At 50.8% G+C, this 19,277-nt stretch overlaps 8 protein-coding genes across 8 annotated transcripts; 5 read left to right on the forward strand and 3 right to left on the reverse strand.

Moving 5' to 3' along the window:
* Window positions 1-1,876: 1,876 nt before the first annotated feature.
* Window positions 1,877-2,341, reverse strand: LAJ45_11249 (uncharacterized protein; the record flags this gene model as incomplete). Its single annotated transcript, XM_046120759.1, has 2 exons — window positions 1,877-1,967; window positions 2,061-2,341. 2 exons carry the CDS (start codon window positions 2,339-2,341, stop codon window positions 1,877-1,879), a joined length of 372 nt encoding a protein of 123 aa, XP_045966052.1.
* Window positions 2,342-5,394: 3,053 nt separating this feature from the next.
* On the forward strand, window positions 5,395-6,514 carry LAJ45_11250 (uncharacterized protein; the record flags this gene model as incomplete). Its single annotated transcript, XM_046120760.1, has 6 exons — window positions 5,395-5,557; window positions 5,685-5,807; window positions 5,880-5,956; window positions 6,040-6,099; window positions 6,183-6,290; window positions 6,359-6,514. The coding sequence occupies 6 exons, from the start codon at window positions 5,395-5,397 to the stop codon at window positions 6,512-6,514; spliced, it is 687 nt and encodes a 228-aa protein (XP_045966053.1).
* A 1,230-nt stretch (window positions 6,515-7,744) lies between these two features.
* On the forward strand, window positions 7,745-8,741 carry LAJ45_11251 (uncharacterized protein; the record flags this gene model as incomplete). The annotated part of the gene is made up of 3 exons (XM_046120761.1): window positions 7,745-8,056; window positions 8,193-8,431; window positions 8,543-8,741. The coding sequence occupies 3 exons, from the start codon at window positions 7,745-7,747 to the stop codon at window positions 8,739-8,741; spliced, it is 750 nt and encodes a 249-aa protein (XP_045966054.1).
* An 829-nt stretch (window positions 8,742-9,570) lies between these two features.
* LAJ45_11252 (uncharacterized protein) lies at window positions 9,571-10,212 on the reverse strand (the record flags this gene model as incomplete). Its single annotated transcript, XM_046120762.1, has 1 exon — window positions 9,571-10,212. The coding sequence occupies one exon, from the start codon at window positions 10,210-10,212 to the stop codon at window positions 9,571-9,573; it is 642 nt and encodes a 213-aa protein (XP_045966055.1).
* Window positions 10,213-10,521: 309 nt separating this feature from the next.
* On the forward strand, window positions 10,522-11,453 carry LAJ45_11253 (uncharacterized protein; the record flags this gene model as incomplete). Its single annotated transcript, XM_046120763.1, has 2 exons — window positions 10,522-10,830; window positions 10,896-11,453. 2 exons carry the CDS (start codon window positions 10,522-10,524, stop codon window positions 11,451-11,453), a joined length of 867 nt encoding a protein of 288 aa, XP_045966056.1.
* Window positions 11,454-12,146: 693 nt separating this feature from the next.
* On the forward strand, window positions 12,147-13,631 carry LAJ45_11254 (uncharacterized protein; the record flags this gene model as incomplete). The annotated part of the gene is made up of 3 exons (XM_046120764.1): window positions 12,147-12,149; window positions 12,216-13,165; window positions 13,247-13,631. The coding sequence occupies 3 exons, from the start codon at window positions 12,147-12,149 to the stop codon at window positions 13,629-13,631; spliced, it is 1,338 nt and encodes a 445-aa protein (XP_045966057.1).
* Window positions 13,632-14,035: 404 nt separating this feature from the next.
* On the forward strand, window positions 14,036-14,845 carry LAJ45_11255 (uncharacterized protein; the record flags this gene model as incomplete). Its single annotated transcript, XM_046120765.1, has 3 exons — window positions 14,036-14,246; window positions 14,306-14,740; window positions 14,811-14,845. The coding sequence occupies 3 exons, from the start codon at window positions 14,036-14,038 to the stop codon at window positions 14,843-14,845; spliced, it is 681 nt and encodes a 226-aa protein (XP_045966058.1).
* Window positions 14,846-16,398: 1,553 nt separating this feature from the next.
* Window positions 16,399-18,322, reverse strand: LAJ45_11256 (uncharacterized protein; the record flags this gene model as incomplete). Its single annotated transcript, XM_046120766.1, has 4 exons — window positions 16,399-17,687; window positions 17,747-17,851; window positions 17,907-18,087; window positions 18,158-18,322. 4 exons carry the CDS (start codon window positions 18,320-18,322, stop codon window positions 16,399-16,401), a joined length of 1,740 nt encoding a protein of 579 aa, XP_045966059.1.
* Window positions 18,323-19,277: the final 955 nt, after the last annotated feature.

The following is a 19,277-nucleotide window of genomic DNA, read 5'->3' on the forward strand; positions in this document are numbered from 1 at the left end:
TATTTCACTACAAAAGAAGTAGAAAAGAAAAAAAAGTAAAAAGGTACTGCAGCGACTTATGTGCGCTACTACCCCCACCCCTGGTTTGAACTCAGGACCTTATGTGTGATTCCTGGGTAAACACTCCGTGTCTAACCCGACGAGCAGTCTAACTACAGCGAAAGCTTGCTATAACGGTACTTTCTATAAGGGTAATCTCTCTATAACGGTAGCACTTCTCGGTCCTTTTTGCCTGGCTTTCAGCACCAGCACCTCCTATATAAGGGTAATCTCTCTATAACGGTACCAAATTCCGGTCCCGAGCGTACCGTTATAGCAAGCTTTCGCTGTACTAGACCACCCGCCTATGATGGATATTGGGCTGAGTGATACTTGAGCTTGGCAGTGTGCTAAGATGAAGCGGAACCCCTAACCCTTCGATGTTAATGCTCATCCATCCATACATGTAGTATTCAACAGCTCGATCACATTGTGTTGTTGTAGAGCATGCCTACTAAAACCGTGTCATTTTAGTTAATAAACTGATAAATAAGCCATATTCCCAGTTCAAATAAATTTGAACTATAGAGAAAAGGTCTTTTTACATGGCGAGGTCTTACTCCAGCTCCGAAAAACTTCAGCATGCAATATTAATATTGATATGTTTGAGAAGAAAGTGTGGAGGAGGAAAGAGTTAATGTTTTTTTTTTGTTTAATTCATTAATTGCATGCAGACCTTAGTCTATGGCAATATCGCACTTCCCCAGAACTGCCTCCCTTCCACCGCCACTTTCATAGAACCAGTACAGAAAGAAAACAAAAGAGATATGAAGATAACACTAGTTTTAGTTTGTCCCTTGCCAGCCCCTGATTATGGGCTATCCCTCAATCCTCCCCATCCCAACCCCCTTTCCCTTGTCTCTTCTTCTTCGTCCTCGTTTCATTGTCCCTTCCGTGACGCCAGCTCGTAAACTGTTTCCAGATTCTGATAGCTGTTGTAATCCCCTCCGCGGTCCAGAGTAGCCTAGAAGAGTTAATGTTTATAGTAAGGGGTGAGAAGTACCAAGTATAGGAATTTGGCCGCTCTTCGCGAAGTATTGAAACTTAGTCGACCAAGATTCGTTAGGATCTTATAACGATTAGGGTTTCTTGGTGCGGGATTTGGTTTTGTAGTTTTTCAATTGAATTCTGCGCGTATATATGTTATGTGCTAGGTTACGTACTCAAAAATTTCCATTTAGTACGAAGGTACAGGAGCAAGGAGTCATTTATATTGTGCTTCTACTACAGCACGTTAATGTGCTCATCCCTTATTGGTGGGCGTATGTGGTTGGAGTTTTCAGTATTTACCATGACCAGGAGAACTATGTAGAAAATACAGTTACTCAGTTGAAAACAAGGATGACTTATGTGGGGTGGCGGTGTTCTCTCATACAAATCACCTCTATATATCTGCACCACCCGAGTTTTCTAGTTTCTTTAATTCAGTATACGAGTAACGGCATACATATAATATACTATCTTTCACGGGGTAATAACGGATACTGGGTTTTAATAGATTCAGCCGAAAAGAGAAAAGCGGCGCAGTCAACTCTTCATATTAGACCAAATCCCCTTATCAGCCAACACCCAGCATCCGTTATTACTCCGTTAACGACAGTAGTTAACGATGATACCGAATGGCTCTGGGAAAAAGACCACTACTACATGTACATACATGTTAGATATATCTATAACAGAGTTAACGTTTGTTTAATCTAAATGTACAGCAGTGGGTAATAAGTCATCGGACGACCTAGCCACAATTTTGCCTGCAAACGCGTATTTTGGTGGCGTTCCGTCTGATGACTTATTATCCACCGCTGTAGTACCTGCATGTACTCACTGTTATCCATGTCTATATACCCTCCTGCACAAAAAATGCAGCAAAAAACCACCACAAACTCAACATTTCCGCCTCGTATGTTTTACCATCCGATAAAGGTCCCCTATAGTATACATAATCAGCACCCACCAGCTCCCAAATAGCCGTCAAACGGCATTACACTTCCTCTCCATTCAAATTAGCCTAACCTCCCTACCTCCCACCAGCGTCGAGTGATAATCCATGCACCACCACCACACCCGGCCCAGGCGCCAAGCAATCCCAACCGGATGAAGTCGCGAGGGCCACTAACCCGAGAAGCGCCGACGCAAAATGCTTATTATCTTCGTGTGATAGCTCACTGACTACACTACGTAGGTGTGATGTACCATTGCACCATTCGGTGTTTCGGTAACGTTTCGGCTGCGGGGGTTCGGCAGGGTGGGGTGCAGCTAGGCAGGCGTGTGCATGGGCCCTCTGGGGTAAATAAGTGGCCATGGACAAACGGATGCTTTGCTTCTGATCAGCGGGTTTCACATGGCCGCTGTAGTACTAGAGGAGGCCGGTGGGCACGGAGACGGGTGTGGGGATAAGGACGGAGATGAGAATGAGACGGAGACGGAGACGGAGATATGTAGTGTGACCAGAGTAAAGCGCAAGTAGCCGCACACTCAGCCGAGTGATTGCTCATGACACGGTATCCTGTATTATCATGGTCACTTCACATGTTACCCGATAAGTCACATTTCACAGACTTCTCCTCCTCTTCCTACATGTACCTACTCCTCCTCTCCCATGCATGCACGTACCCCACAAAAAATTAAAGCCAAAATGGCGAACCAAAAAAAAACAAAGAAAAACTATCATGTAAGACTCGGTCCTTTGAAACCTTCAATGCATAGCGGTCTAGGCTCGCTCTCCAATTCTGATTGTACACACGTACGAGGCGTACATACATGAATCACGGGGTTTTCCCCGCAAATAGTGCCGACAGATGATATATTCTCACGAATAAGGCCCGGCCGGTTCTGGGTCTTTTGTGTTCCGGTCACCGCTTTTCGGCCGGAACGTATGTAACTCCATATGCTGTCCCCTCTTTAGTTACATGTCTAGCTCGTCTTATGCCACTGCATAGTCTAATATCATTGGGTACTTGCAGACCCGGAGTCAATGATGAGTTCACAATGTCTAGAAAGGAAGGCAGATGTAACTACATGTATATACTCTGGCTCCATACCAATATCGAGAAGCGCTCCTTCCGGTGCTTGCAATTGATGGAATTGGACGCTCCTTATCTCGTTCTGCATCTTCATTTGAACGGGTTTTTATTCTCATATTAGAGCTTCTCGATAAGCTCCCCTGACTACATATTTCTATTGCTAGATCTTACACAGTCGTCGGTTTCTTTTCTCGAGCTCTCGGCCGATGTTTTGTTGCAGTTCAGCTAGTCTCGTCGACGATAATGCAGTGGGAGCTTCTTACATATTAGAGCAGCACATATTACTCTGATCCAGCGTGATCCTCATTACTGGGTACACTACACCATCTCTACGTATGTAGTAATAAAAAAAAGTGCACATTCCTCGGGCGCACAACACTACCTACGTGTATATTTGGGAGGGTAAATGGGTAAACATACATGATGCTGGAACATTGCGCTCCTCCTCCATTACTGTAAAACCCGATAATGCGATCTGGTCGTTGGCTGACGTTCATGTACAAATTACCATGTTCCTGCAAGTACCAAGAGGTACTCCAGCGCTACTGGAGTAACAAATATGCTCATATTACTGGTCAAGATCGCAGCGATCCCGCCCTGTGGCTGTGCGACGGGGCAAGCTTTTTAACAAAAAGAAAAGGAACGCAAGTGTGTGCCGTCGAGAACAAAATAAATCTGCTACTAATGCTTTCTACAACGCGGACTATTGGCCGGCGCGTGCGGTGATGCCCGATGAGACCGATGTTCTGCATTCGCAAGATCACCCAATGGTAGTGCTAGGGCGCAGACTCGGACCTATCGATCCTCTTAGGCGAGAAACCAGCTTGCCAACTCACATCAACGCCGAGAGATGTCAAAGCCCGAGCTAGTGGAAGGTTTATTTGGATCTCCATCCATCTACCTTGTAATACTTTCTTGGAGGGGGGTTGAGGTAAGGTGAGAAGGAGGAAGAGAAGGAGAGGGAAGCTAGTAGTCTGTGCAGCATGCCTGCAGGACCCGAGTGGAGTTTGGCGGGGGGAGGAGGGGCGGTATTTGGAGCTGACTTTCTAAGCCCGACACTCTGGTCGGAATTACAGATAGCTCCAAACACCCGAACGCACGAAACGAATCGGAGTTTTCCCGAGTAGCACCGTCGATGATGATGGTGATGTAACGCAATCAAATCACGCGGTATCATTGGGGGGGCGTTGTGCAGCATCGTCCTAGCTTGGGTTCGTGGTTGTGGGTTGTGGTAGTTGTGGTTGCTAACAGGGTTATTGTAACATATTGGTCATCGTGGGTTCGTCGACGTCGACGTCGTGGTTGTTGTTTGGCGTCGTCGTCGTCGTCTCGACCTTGCACTCTTAGTTACAGGCATTCTTCTTGCAAGCCTCTCTCTCTCTTTTCTCTCTCTCTCCCCTTTTTTTTGCTCGGCAGTTGGGTTCTAGAAGTAGAAGAAGCTACAAAAAAAAATTCTCCTGTTGAGACAGTTGAGTTGTAGGCTGCAAGTGCGGGACGAAAACGTTGTACTAGAAGGCTGGGAACGGAAGAGGGAGGAGGGGGGATGGGGGGAGGGGAGGGGATGGATGGTTTAGGGGTGGGTAAGAAGTAGTAAAAGAAAGGTCCGAGTCAAGACCGCGCGCACGCCGCCCGCTTCTTCTTCCTGCACTCAACAGTTTTTTCCCAATATATAACCGAGGTGCACAGACCACCCCGCAGTGGGCCCATTCCCAGCAAAAACCGCTGATCTAACCAGTTCGCTACCCGCTTGGAACTTCTCCGCCTCCTTCGAGATCGCCGGACATGGTGGGTGTGGAACAATGTGGATGTGGTACTGCTGGGTGGGTGTGGGTCCAGTTCCTTGTTGTTGAATCCATCTGGGCTTGCATGCCAAACCATATCTAGCAACATGAACTCCCTCCCTCCCTGCCCACCAGGGCCACCACCACCACAATCCCCCACCCCCTGCTTACCTACGACGACGACGTCTACCTAGCCAGAGAGAGATACATACATTTCCACCTAGATGCTATCTACCAAGAGATATTACCCTATCTAGATTTCCAATTGCTTAAATTCCCCCCCGTCCCGGCTGCGAGATCGTATCTGCCCCCATTACCAGCCCGTTGCCATCTTGCTCTGCCATAAAGCTTATCCAGTCACTCAATTCCTCTCTCTCTCCCCTCTCTTCGCATTACTCTCGCACCACCCACCGCCAAACCACTCACTCACGTTCCGTCCCTCGTTCCTGTACGAGTATCCGTATCGCAATACTAAAAAAACCAAGTGACGTCGTAGTCCAACAACTTCTTTTTATTTTTTTTAATCCCGACCAAACACTCAAAAAATACAAATGGCCCTTGGAAAGCTCAGAAAAGCTGCCAGAGTAATTCTCGTTGGCCCACCCGGGTGCGGAAAGGGTACCCAGTCGGGACGTCTGCTGGACCACTTCAAGCTATCGTCAATCTCATCCGGCGACCTGCTGCGACAGAATGTCAGGGCAAAAACCCCACTTGGTAATTACTAATTTCTCTTTTTATTTTCTCGTTTTTTTCTTTTTCATGATCCGGGTTATCCATATACCCAGAAAGTCAAGGGGGGGGGGGGACAAACAAAAACTAATCAGGCTATCTGTGTTGGTAGGTGTGCAAGCCGAAAGCATCATGAAGTCGGGCGGCCTCGTGCACGACTCCATCATGGTCAAGCTGATTGTCGGCGAGCTGTCGAAGCGCGGTTGGGTGGAGACTCGTGGTAACATGGCCTCCGGTCTGTGTCTGACTGGCCCGTTATCGGTCATTAGTAAACCTAGTGCTCCGGCGGCTTCTGATTGTCCTTCAGCAAGCTTCCTGCTGGACGGATTCCCCAGGACGCAGAGTCAGGCAAAGTCGCTGGATGAGGAGGTTCAGATGAACTTGGTTTGTGGCCTCTTCTTTTTTTCTCTCCCTCTCTCCGGTATATTGGGGGATGAGTCATGGCTAACGATGGGGGTTGGCTTTAGGTGGTGAATCTGGATGTGCCCCATGATGTGATTTTGGAGAGGATTGCTGGGAGGCTTGTGGTATGTTTTTTTTTTGTCTTATTTGATCCCGTGCTGAGGATTGAGGTGGTGAAGGGTTGTGCTGACGGTTTTTTTTTCTCTAGCACGAGCCTTCTGGGAGAGTCTACAACACCACATGGAATAAGCCCATGAACCCGGGTGTCGACGACATCACTGGCGAGCCCTTGACCCGCCGTTCTGATGACCAGCCTGTATGTTTCTCCTCACGTATCTATTTTTTACCAAATGTGTTACAGTTACTGACATTCCCCCCCTTTAGGAGACATTTGCCAAGCGTCTAAAGGCATACGCAGAGGCCACAGAACCCCTTCTCGAGCACTACGACAAGGCCGGTGTGTTGTGGACCGTCCGCGGCAAGACCAGCGACGAGATCACTCCCCAGCTTGATGCTGAGATCCAGAGAAGGTTTGCTTAAGCAAAAACAAAAACAAAAAACCTGATCTGATCTGATTCGTCTGGATCCATCACTACTTGCGTGGATTGCTGGGCTTGTATTTTTCATCTTCGTTTCTTGTCTTTTTATAACCCTTTTTTCTTTTTGCACTGTTTTTGTTCGACAGGCTCTCGTTTAATGGAACTTTATGGGGCTCATGGCGTTTTTTTGTTTTTTGTTTTTTGTTTCTTGTTTCTGGACTACCACTCTTTTTTACCCTCTTTGATGAGGATAGAAAAAGATGTATCTGGTATTTTTTTTGTGCTTTTTTTTTATTACGACTTTCATGGATGGAGCGGGGATTGACTTGACTGGACTGGGACTGACTGGACTGGGGAACAACTAAACCGTTTTTTATTTTTATTTTACTTATAAATATACAAATAACAGAACAGCTGCCGGAGCTGGGTTTTTGTTCGTTTTTTTTCCTGCAAATTTTTTTTTCCTGCTGCTTGTTTGCTGCTGCTGCAGTCTTTTTTTTGCCGTGGAGGTGTTTCTCCTATCGAAGTGCTGTGAGTAGCTAAAAGTAAAAGTGTGCTTCATGCTGGAAGGAAAAAACGCAACTCAACGGAAGTGGGATGTGTGCACTGTGCAAGTAAAAGTGCGGGGAAAAAGCCTCTTAGATAATGGCTGTATCTCTCGGGACTCGGGAATCTGCTTTTTTGCACATCCATTCTATCCTATCCTATTTACCCAGCACCCCTTCCCTCCTGTAGAGGAGAGGGTGCCAGAGAATGGGTGCTAGTAAAGTAGCGAGTGCTAGAACGGATACCAATCCCGGGTGTGGGGGGGGGATGCATCGTGTGGTCCGTGGAGTCGAGACAGCCACAGCTCGCATCTCGCATCTCGCCACTCACTCACTCTCACCGGGCAGACAGAGCAGAGTGTGCGGGGACAACGACGCCGATCATGCCCGACACAGACGGAACTAGCCGAGTGAGTGAGCCCTTGGCGCAACCACAGCTGTCTGTCTGTCACTCTGTCACCCATCAGCCCGGTCAGCTCCCTGTGTGTACCTGACAGCGAGTGAGTGAGTGAGTGAGTGAGCCCATTTCACAGATCGATCTCGAATCTCACATCTGAATCTGAATCTGAATCTGAATCTCGAACCCCGCGCCCCACACCCACCACCCACCACCCACCACCCACCACCCACCACCCCACCTGTAGATCCCCCTCATCCCACCTCACCCACCCATCCCTCCACCCATCATGCAATGGCCGCCCTGGAGCACCTCGCCCTCCCCTCCGCCCCCACAAAGCACCCCCCTCCGCACACTCTGGGACGATAACAAAGCGCTCATCCTGCCCACGCTCACGCTCACCACCGCCGCACTGGGCGCCGCCTACCTCTACCGAAACCACCTGCGCCGCATCCCCGATGCCGCAAGCATCTACCCCAGCTTCTTCCGCCGCCGCAGCATCTACGGCCGCGTCACCTCCGTCGGCGACGGCGACGGCTTCCGCCTCTACCACACGCCTGGCGGACGATGCCTCGGCTGGGGGTGGCTCCCTGGAAGGGAGGTCCCCGTGGCGGGACCGGGGGGAGGGGGGCCGTGAGGGATACGGTATGTCTGCTCTACTTACACTTACTCTGCGAGTTTGGGGGAGCTAGCTGGGGGGTAGAGGGAAAGGCTGACATGGGCGTGTGGGAGGATAGTTGCATGTGAGGATTGCAGGCGTGGATGCGCCAGAGGGCGCGCATTTTGGACGCGCGGCGCAGCCGTATGCGGATAAGGCGCTGGCGTGGCTGCGGGAGTATCTGCTGGGAAGGAATGTGCGCGTGTATGTGTACCGGCGTGACCAGTATGAGAGGGTGGTGGCGAGCGTGAAGGTGTGGAGGGGGTTTAGGAGGAGGGATGTGGGGCTGGAGATGTTGGAGGCGGGGATGGCGACGGTGTAAGTGTTCTCTCTTTCTTTCTCTGTCCTGTTTTGGAGGAGGAGGAGGTGGTGGTGGTGGTGGGGGTGGTTCGGGGTGTGTGTGCTGATGAGTGGTGCGGGTGGGAATAGGTATGAGGCGAAAACGGGCGCCGAGTTTGGGAAGCTCGAGGAGGTGTATAGGCTTGCGGAATGGCGGGCAAGGAAGGCGAGGAGGGGCATGTGGAAGCAGGCCAAGATCAACTTTGTCAGTCCTGGGCAGTATAAGAGGGCGCAGAAGGAGGCGGAGACGATGAAGGGCGCGGCGGGGACGCCGGTGGTGAAGGTGTAGGTAGGTAGGGCTCGGGGGAGGGGAGGAGGATGGGGCGAGTGATGGGTTGTGTTTCTTTTTGCTTTTTTTGCTTTTTTTGTAACTATATCTATCCCCTTTTAGCTTTCGATTCGTTGTACAGTGGTTGGTTGGTTGGTTCTTTTTTTTGTTTGAATATTCCCCTTTTGATATATTGAGTGTTTGTATGTATGTAATTGTAGTTGTGTGGTATGTAGTTGTGTGTTTTAGAGGTATGTACTTGTAGGATGTGAGGTGAGTTGGTTGGTTGGCTGGCTGACCGAGTGAGGGAGTGAGTGCTACTATCTAATCTTATCGCGGTGACGCACTGCGTTGATCATCGTATCTCACTCACTTCACTGCAGGTCGATAACGTGCCCGAAAGTTCCTTTTTTCCTGCCGTGGTAATCATTGGCTCTGGCCGCATTTGGGTCCCGGTAGGAACTCGGATTTGGGTCAACCAACTACGTGCACTCATACGTTTAATTGTTATGTTTTGGCTAATTAAATAAATTCAAGTACTGTGTTCGGCAGTCTTAATAAACTGTGTTATTTTTTCTAGATGATCACCAGTTTGAGAATAGTCACTCAAGCTGTCCTGGAATCTAATACTGATAGTATATTGTTTGTTAATGCTTGTATAATTTTTTAAACCCGCCCACAATGTATATTTACAATTTTTACATTCCCGTGAGCAGTAATACCGGTTTCCTCCCTCTATCCGTAACCTTATCCCAAACCTTTACTCCATCCCCATCCCATCCCCATCCTCCATCCTCCATCCTCCCCACCCCCAATCCCATCCTTCAAATTTCCCCCAATTCGCCCCGGTCTACACCTCCCCCGCCGCCGCCGCCGCCATCACCGGCGCATCCTTCACAACCAACTCACTAATCCTCAGCACCGTATAGCGATGCTTACTCTTCACCTTCTTAATACGCCTATTCCTGCGCTTCGTCTTCTCCTTGACCCTCATGGGCTCACTCGTCTCCTCGACCACCCTCGCGCGGCACGTGAACAGCGCCGGATCGATCCACGGCGACCCCTTGAGCGTGTAATCGCGCGACCCCAGCACGCTTGCATGCGTGATGCGCAGCGAGTCGCCCACGGCCGCGTCTTTGAGCCGGAACGGCAGCCGCACGAGGTCCCCGACCGTCACGAGGAAGGGGAACTTGTGGATGTGGATCGTGATGTATTGCGCGGGCTGGGACTTGAGCGCTGTGAGGAGGGCGAGGGAGGGGTGCGGGGTGGTGGGGGCGGTGGGGGTGGTGATGTTGAGGGTGCCGGTTTGGTGGGGGATGCTGGGTTGCTGCGGGATTGGTGGGGTGGGGGGAGTGATGGGGGAGATGGGGGTGGTGGTGAGGTTGTGGAGGTGGGGGGTGGTAGTGAGGCCCCGGAGGAGGGAGGGAGCGGTGGTGGTGGTGGGGAGGGCGGTCAGTGGCCGCAGGGTGCGCTGGAGGGTGCGCAGGAGCATGGTGGGTGTGTGGAGGGCGTGGGAGGTGTGTTGGTGCGGCGGGTGCTGTGCAATTGGTGATATCGTGATTTTGAGGTATTTGAAAATAACGATTTCACACTGCTCTGATGTTGCGTGTTACCCTGACATGTATTTTCGCACATGTTGCCCCACGTTACCCGGCGCCCACCAGGACCAGCTTTGATGTCTCAAAATATAAAAATATTTCCGGCATCACCAGAGCTCACCCACTCCGAATATCTCCCCCACCAACAACCCTCTCCCTCTCCCACCACCACACCTTCACTCCCACCACCACCACCGCCCACAATGCCAAAACGAAAAGATCTCCAACCAATCTCCGAAGACACCCCCATGGCCGACTCGGACTCGGACACCGAGTCCCTCGACATTGTCAATGTCGACTTCGAGATGTTCGACCCGCAGCCCGCGCACGACTTCCACGGGCTCAAGACGCTGCTGCGCCAGCTCCTCGACGCCGACAACACCCTCTTTGACATCTCCGCACTCACGGACCTGATCCTGTCGCAGCCGCTGCTCGGCACCACCGTAAAGGTCGACGGGAACGAGAGTGACCCCTATGCGTTCCTCACTGTGCTGAATATGCAGGAACACCATGTCCGTTTCCCCTCCGCTTGTCCCCCCACCTCCTCTCCTCCCACCGCAAGGCTAACACCCAGCAGGACAAACCGGTGATCCAGCAGCTCCGCGACTACCTCATCTCCCGCGCGCCCGCCGACCTCAAGACACAACTACAGACCCTCCTCTCCCCCACGGCCTCCACTCACACAGGCCTGATCCTCACCGAGCGCCTCATCAACGTCCCCACCGAGATCGTGCCGCCCATGTACAAGATGCTTCTCGAGGAGATCACCTGGGCCATCGACGACGGCGAGCCCTACCGCTTCAGCCACTTCCTGATCATCAGCAAGACATACACGGAGGTTGCGTCCAAGCTTGACGACGACGCTCCCCGGGCCGCCAAGAAGGGCAAGACGGGCAAGAAGGGCGGGAAGAAGGGCGGGGAGGTTTTCTACTTCCACCCGGAGGACGAGACGATCATGAGGAAGGCGAAGGCGGCGGGGGGCTATGCGTATGTGAAGGAGGCGGATGAGGGCGCGGCGGATAGTAAGCGTGCGTTTGGCGAGTTTGGGATCGTGCCGAGGGGCCGTATGATGTTGGTTGAGTATGCGGATTTGGAGGGGGTTGTGGCGGATTTGGAGGGGTTGTTTAAGCCGTAGAGAAGGGAGGGGAGGGGGAAGGGGAGGGGTAATGTAAATAATAAAAGTGGGATTGCAATTGATTTTTAGTCTGGGCTTTCTATATACTCTCGGTGACCGGAACTAACAATGATAATTACTCTACAGGAAATATGTGTTTCTGATAAAATCTTAGCTATAGTCAGACCAATTGAAAAGAATGCCTCTCATGTAATGTGGCCTTGGTGACAGCATCCACAGTCTAATTTAACTAGACGTATCACCTTTGACTATATAAATGCACAGGCTTTCATCCTCCTTCGTAAAAGACCCTTTGAACCTGTCATATATAAACCATCTATCTTATTGCTACATCTCAATTATTACTGTCGGCTGTCTGTCCGAGCATGAGCACTGTCTTATCTTCACTTGAACCGGGCCTTTATCTAAAGTACCAAACAGGCCGTATGGCCATTGCCGCGTCCTTTGCCATATCCCGCAAGAACGATCATTTCCCGCGCGGCGGCGTTGCTAGCGCAATGTCTCAGCCAGCCAGGCAACCCTAACCCACAACATCTTTTTTCCACAAACACCAAACCGCAACTATCTCAACAGCACAACTTCACAACCAACCCCGCAACTCCACACATCTCCGCACCTCCACCACGCACTCTACAATATCAATTACACAGCTCTAGAAACCTCATCTTGACCTTTACGGTCCCCTCTACAATCATGGTCTGTCATACCTCTCCCCAACTCTCTCTCCCCCACCATAGATACACCCCCACTAACCCTCCATAGAAAGTCAAAGCCCTCTCCCGCTCCGCCGCCACCTACGCCCCCCCCGGCAGCACCTCCACCGTCCAACCCCGCAACCTCAACCCCGAGCTTCACCCCTTCGAGAAGGCCCGCGAATACACCCGCGCCCTCAATGCCACCAAGCTCGAGCGCATGTTCGCCGCCCCCTTCCTCGCCCAGCTCGGCGACGGCCACATCGACGGTGTCTACGCCCTCGCCAAGGACCCGCGCTCCCTCTCCCGCGTTGCCTCCGGCTCTGGCGACGGCGAGGTCAAGATCTGGGACCTTGCTGACCGCTCCCAGCTGCGCAGCGTCAAGGCCCACGACGGCATCGTGAAGGGTCTTTGCTTCACCAACCTCGCCGGCGAGAGCCAGCGCCTGCTCTCCTGCGCCAGCGACCGCACCGTAAAGCTATGGGACCCCTACGCCACAGACGCCGGCAATGTCCCCGTAGCAACATACCTCGGCGCAGGCGCCTTCAACGGCGTCACCCACCACCGCACAGAGTCCACGTTCGCAACGGCCGGCAGCACGATCGAGATCTGGGACGCGACGCGCTCAAAACCCGTCTCGAGCATGAACTGGGGCGTCGACACCATCAACACCGTCAAGTTCAACCAGAGCGAGACGAGCGTGCTCGCCTCCGCGGGGACCGACCGCACGCTCATCTTCTACGACCTGCGCACGCAGAGCCCCGTGGCCAAGGTTGTCACGGCGCTGCGCACGAACGCGATCTGCTGGAACCCCATGGAGCCGTTTAATCTGGCCACGGGCAGCGAGGACCATAACGCCTATGTGTGGGATATGCGCAAGCTGGGCCGCGCGCTGAATATTCTCAAGGACCATGTGGCGGCCGTCATGGATGTGGACTATTCGCCGACAGGGGAGGAGCTGGTGACGGGGAGTTATGATAGGACGATTAGGATCTTCAAGACCCGGGAGGGGCACTCGAGGTATGCATGCACACATCTGGCTGTTGTGGTGGTGGTTTTTTCTATGTGGTTTACGGGTGGTATACTGACGATCATTGACAGAGACATCTACCACACCAAGCGCATGCAGCGCGTTTTCTCCGTCGCCTTCACCACCGACACGCGCTACATCCTGTCGGGCAGCGACGACGGCAACATCCGTCTCTGGCGCGCCGAGGCCTCCGCACGCTCGCATGTGCGCTCTGCAAAGGAGCGTGTCAAGCTCGAGTATGACGCGGCCCTCAAGGAGCGCTACAAGCACATGCCTGAGATTCGAAGAATCGCCAGACACAGGCATGTGCCGAAAACAATCAAGAAGGCGGGCGAGATCAAGAAAGTGGAGGAGGCGAGCATCAAGCGGAGGGAGGAGAACGAGAGGAGGCATAGCAAGAAGGGGAAGATGAGGAGGGTACCGGCGAGAGAGGCTATGATTATTGCGAAGGAGTAGTAGTAGATGGAGGGGGTTGGTGGTAATGATTTTTCTTTCACGTTTTTATCTTTTTTTCCATTCCTTTTTTTGTGTTGTAGATAACTATTGGGTTGGGTCTATAATGTTTTTTCTCTTTTTGCGGAAAAGTTTTCTGTAGTATTTTTTTTTTCTTATTAAATAAATTACAGGCTGCCGTGTACCTACACTATCACTCCACTGATGCGCATTCGTCTACGAATCTGATCTACGTGAACTAAAAACCAGGGCCCGCAATCATCACCCCTTCCATCAGTATGACGTCAGTTATTCACAACCTATATCAAGACCCTCGCCCCACAGCACCAGCTAACCAACTACTCCCAGAAACCTCGATACTCTCCCACACTCCAAGATATAACACTCACCAACATACCCAACACAAAATGACCAGCTGCGCCAAACACGAAACCGACCCCAAAGTCCCCGGCGGGCCCATCCCCATCGGCGACTCCATCCTCGAGACGGCCGCCAGCATAACCCAAGACTTCGCACCCGTCAAGAACATCTGCGCCCACCTCAACGCATTCCACATCTACGCCGACGACCCCTCGCGCAAAATTGAGACTAACCACTACTGCTCCCACATCTCCTCCGGTCCCTATCCCCTCCCTGCGAGTGAGAACCCATGACACACAACACTAACACACAAACAGATGTGCGCCAATGCCTCCTCTACGACTCAAACGAGCCCAACGCGCGGCTGGTCGGGATCGAATACATGATCACGCCGCCGCTGTACGAGACGCTGCCGGCGGCCGAGCGCGCGCTGTGGCACTCGCACGTATTTGAGGTCAAGTCCGGGCAGCTGATCATGCCCTGCCCCAATGGCGTGCCGCTGGCGCTGTGGGAGAAGGCCGAGACGAAGGAGATGGAGAGTACGATAAAGCTGTACGGAAAGACGTACCATCTGTGGCAGGTGGACCGGGGGGACAGGCTACCGATGGGGGAGCCGAAGCTCATGATGGCGACGACGGAGGGTTCGGCACACTTGGATGAGCTGATGAAGGAGCGCGATGAGAGGTGGGGGGTGGAGAGTGCGAGGAAGAGGGAGTTGAGGAGGGGGCTGGTGGAGCCGATAGTGCATCCGGGTGAGTTTTGTTCTGCTCCTGGGGTGAGAGGGGGAGGGGGGTAAGGGGTGCTAACTGGTATGTGGTGTAGATGCGGATCAGTATGATAGGAGTAAGCTTACTTGAGGGATGATGGTAGGTTAGGAATTGGTGGGTTAATGTGTGTAGGTTTAATAATAGGCGGCAATGATTAATTATGCAGGAAATTATAGTATCACGTGTTTGTCTCAGATTCCCTTGGTATTGACGTAGCATACACATCGAGACTCATCGAATATAAAAGTGCAGAGTCTTAGTTGATTACATGTAGTTTATATATAGCTGCATAAAGTATATATCAGCAGCCGTGATCGATATCAAGAAATGATTATACTACTTCAGCAATACTTCCTTAACCGCATGCATGTCTACGATAGACCTTATTACCGTGTCAACGGTAGAAGACACAGCTGTTGCGTGGAGCTCTTAAGTCTTGCACATCGCCAGGCCTGCCGTGGCAGTTTATTTCTCATATAAACCAGCTTTATGGTGCACCAAGTAGTAAGACAAATAATGCACAAAGGCGTCTGGTATGTGACATTCTGTATGGCGATATTTCTAATGAAAATTTGAGTGGATATAATATAGCAGCCACTCGATGAATAGCATACTCCATGGTTAGACCTACTCTTATACTTTAATGGATAGGATGACTTACGGGTGGGTCAAGACAGCCCTAATTAATAGAACACACACACATACACACGTGTAGGTTATGCAGAAGGTTGCACTGTTATCCAGGGCGCAGTTTAGAAGAGAGTGAAGAGAACCCTATTGTACTATATTGATTATTACAAGAGTAGAGGGAATAAGCCCCTAGCTTTTATAGTGGACAAAGAACACGTATTTATCAGGCAACTAATTAAACTCGTTGTCTTGACACAGTAATAAGAACAAGTAGCAAGTCCGCAGAAAACAATATGCCCATCACTACAACTGCCTATATCCACCTCCTCTATTTTCAAGAGTTCATCGTGCACGTGGCGTATATGGTGCTGGGATAGCCTTGCTTACGTCTAGTCTCTCAGAAACAAGTGTAGTTTTGCTGAATTTGATTTGGCCTTAACAAATTTCCTCCCAATAATAGAGCCAGCAGCTAGTCAGAGAAAGTACCTACATGTAGTAACCGAATCCGGTCCATAATCTGATTTAGAGCTTTGAGAATACCCAGTTCATACAAGACACTTTTTGTTGCAGGGCTAGAGTATGAGAGTCGAGCTTGAACGACCCCCCAAGACGTCTATTACACCTCTACTACCACATACTGAAGTTTGGCCGGAGTATATACTCACCAACAAGAGAGATATAGCATCTCTACAGTCAGACACATCTGCACACATCACCTTGGGACATTTATACAATTGTTGGAAGTGTACTTTCATAACTTTTGAATGCTCACGAACCTAAAGCTACAAGCTGAGAGCGAACGGGTCTCAACTGGAAAGACAAGAAAAACCAGAAAGAAAAATGCTATGATAAAATCCGGAAAACAGAAAGAACCCCCATCGCGCACCACCACATTTCATCGCCGTAACAACCCAAAACAAGAAAGAAATAGAAAGAAAAAACCCAATTCCAACCCTACACTGCACGCTTAGAAGCCGACCGAAGGGGTAATTAAATTATTGTACATTAACAGTCTATTCGGCCTTCTTTGACGCCCGTCGAGTAGCTTTTGGCTTCTCGCTCTCGGTAGACGACGCCTCAGCTTCCTTCTTGCCCTTTGATCCAGTCTCAGCTTTCTTAGCCTCGACAGGCTTCGCGGCAGGAACCTTGGCTGGGGAACTCGCCATGCCGATCAAGCTGAACAAGATCGCCAAAACAGTACCAACAACGGCCAACAGACCACCAGCCACCTCTGGAAGAGTCTGGATAGCAGCCATGGGGTCTCTCCTAAGGACGGCGAAGAAGAGCTCAAGTTTGTCCTTGATGAAGGTAACGGGATCCTCCTGGAAAGTAGTCTCTCCGAGAGGCTTGGGGGGCTCCGGAACCTTGGGGGCTGATGCAGCATCCTCCTCAGCCTCGATCTTCTTCTTAATGTCAAAGCTCTCCTTCTGAAGCTTCTCGGCATCCTCAACTGAGTGACCAATGTAGATGTTGTCGAAGAGAATATCTTTAGTCATGGTCCAGAGCTCGAACCCGAGAGCGCCCATGGGTTCAAAATTGGAAGGAGTCTTGTCCTCGAAGTAGTCAGGGTTAGGGATCTTGCGAGGTGCCCATGGTCCCTTGTAGTCTGGGTTGTCGATAAGAGGAGCGGTCCATTTACCCTTGTACGCTGGGTTGGGCTTCATGGGCTTCGACCATTTGCCACATCCGCTAGCATCTTCACACTTAGGGTTTGCAACGGTAGGTGGGATCCAATCACCATCCTCCTCATCATCCCAGTCCTCGGGCTTCTCGGATTCTGGGTCTGGGATAAACTCAGGCTCATCCTCCAACCAATCCTCTGGCTTCTCGGCATCCTCGTCAACAATCTCGTATGGGGCCTCTTCGTCCCAGTCCTCAGGCTTCTTGGCTTCGGGATCCGCCATCTTGGCCTTGTCGACCCAAGTCTCGGGCTTCTTATCATTGGGATCCTCGATCTCTTCAGGGGGGTTAACGGAGGGCGAGAAATCTTCAAGAAGACTTCCGCTCTTAACAGAGGTACCGTCGATGCGAACATCGAAGGTCTGATCGGGGTTAACAATCAAGGTGTAGAGAGTTGACTGCTTAGTAATGCGAGCCATTGGTGGGGTCTTCAAGTGCTTCTCCTCGTATTCACCAGTCTTTGGGTTCTTGTGCTTGAAGATGAAGTGGACTTTGTTGGTAGCACCACACTTGTCGGGACCGAACATGATCACGTAAGGCGAAGAGTTTGAGAACTCCTCGGCGTGGAGATCTGCGTTCTCCTTAAGAAGCTTAAGGTAGGCACCACCACATTCCAGACCATCTAGTGCGCACAAAGTCAGTACAAGAGGGAATTGGATAGAGATGTGTTGATAAACGTACTTTGAAGCTTGACTTCGTACTGTACGACCAAAGTCTTCCCCTTGTTGTCAATGGGCTTAGGGAACTTTGCAGAGATGGCATGATGAGCAGCAACGTCCTTAACAACTGTAAAGAATTATTAGTAACCTTTAGCTTTAATTTCGAGCTTAGAATAACTTACCAAGACCTGCATCACCCTCAATTCCCTTCAGCGTGGTAGGCTCCTCGACAGACCATTTTCCAACGTAGGTCCACTCCTCGTCTCCGGTCTTGTCGTTTTCCTTCTTGGCATGTGAAACCTTCCACCTAGACTCCCAGCCCTCGGTGAATTGCTCAAAGAAAGGCGCCTGAATTACGGTAGGCTATTTTTAAAGTTAAAAGGTCAGAATTGACTCCTAGCTAGCTTACAATAATTGCTGGGAGGGAGCTTACAGTGAATGCAGGCTTTGCGATTGCGGAAATGGCTGCGGCGGCCTCTGAGCTCACCACAGAGGCGGCGTCACCGAGAGCATCATCAATGTCGTCGGCCATAACACCCCCAAAACCCATCAGAGCAACGGACATAAGCCCGTAGGCGACACGAGCGTCGAAGCGCATCTTGATTGTATTAAATGGGACTAGCAAGTACTAAAGACAAAAAACGAATGCAGTTGATACCTGTAAATAAGGGAAATGTATGCGTGAAATTGGTGAGACAGAGAATGAGTATGGAAGAGGAAGAGCAAACGGCAAGAAGAGTTGAAGGTGAAGGTCGAGGTTCTTGTAAAGTTCAGAAGAGGCCACCTTTGAAGTGTGGGTTAGCTTAAGGCGTCGTGTGTTTTGGGTTTAGTGTGGGAGATGGGATGGCGCTAGTCTCAATGTGGTTGAGGACACGTTTTGCTCTTTCTACAGCTTCCCCGTAGTGCATTTAGAGCTTCTACAACCTTCCATCGCCGTACTGTGAAACATATGCCCTGCGGCTCGTTAAGGCACCCGCTCATCTGAAGAGACAAGCCTACTTTACCGACTTTTCAAACTACCTTTAGCTCTCACAGACATGCTAATCGAAGGCACGGCAGAAACAGATTCATGATCTGCATTGAATCTTTGATATCCCAACTGCATGAATTCTAGCGAGGACCCATAAAGCACGCTCCACCTCCTATGCAAAAGAAGAGGGCACTTGTAACAAGTATAAAAAGGGCCATTGACACTCGGGGAGAGGTGAGGACCTACTCTAGGATCCCACGCCGGCCGGCCGGCAAGACGTCTGTCTTTCCCCACCATTGCTATCGTTATCTATCAAGCTCTGAGTGCCCTGACATGACCTATACAGACCTGTTTATTTGTAAGAAAACTATTCGGCAGTTAATCTCCTACATGAGCACGGGGAATACCCGGATAATTATCCGGCACCCAAGATCCAGATCTTGTTCCTGGGGCCAAACTCTCACAAACGGATCTCCTGGGAAAGCTGACAAAGGACACATATCAACAGCCCTTTTCAAAATCTGAGACCACTCCGTACCAATATCGCGGTCAACGGTTCCCCAGTAAATAGTTTAGCCTACCG

The sequence above is a fragment of the Morchella importuna genome (genome assembly GCF_003444635.1).
Source record: "Morchella importuna strain M04M26 chromosome Unknown Morimp01GS061, whole genome shotgun sequence".
In the NCBI taxonomy this organism is placed as follows: Eukaryota; Fungi; Ascomycota; class Pezizomycetes; order Pezizales; family Morchellaceae; genus Morchella; species Morchella importuna.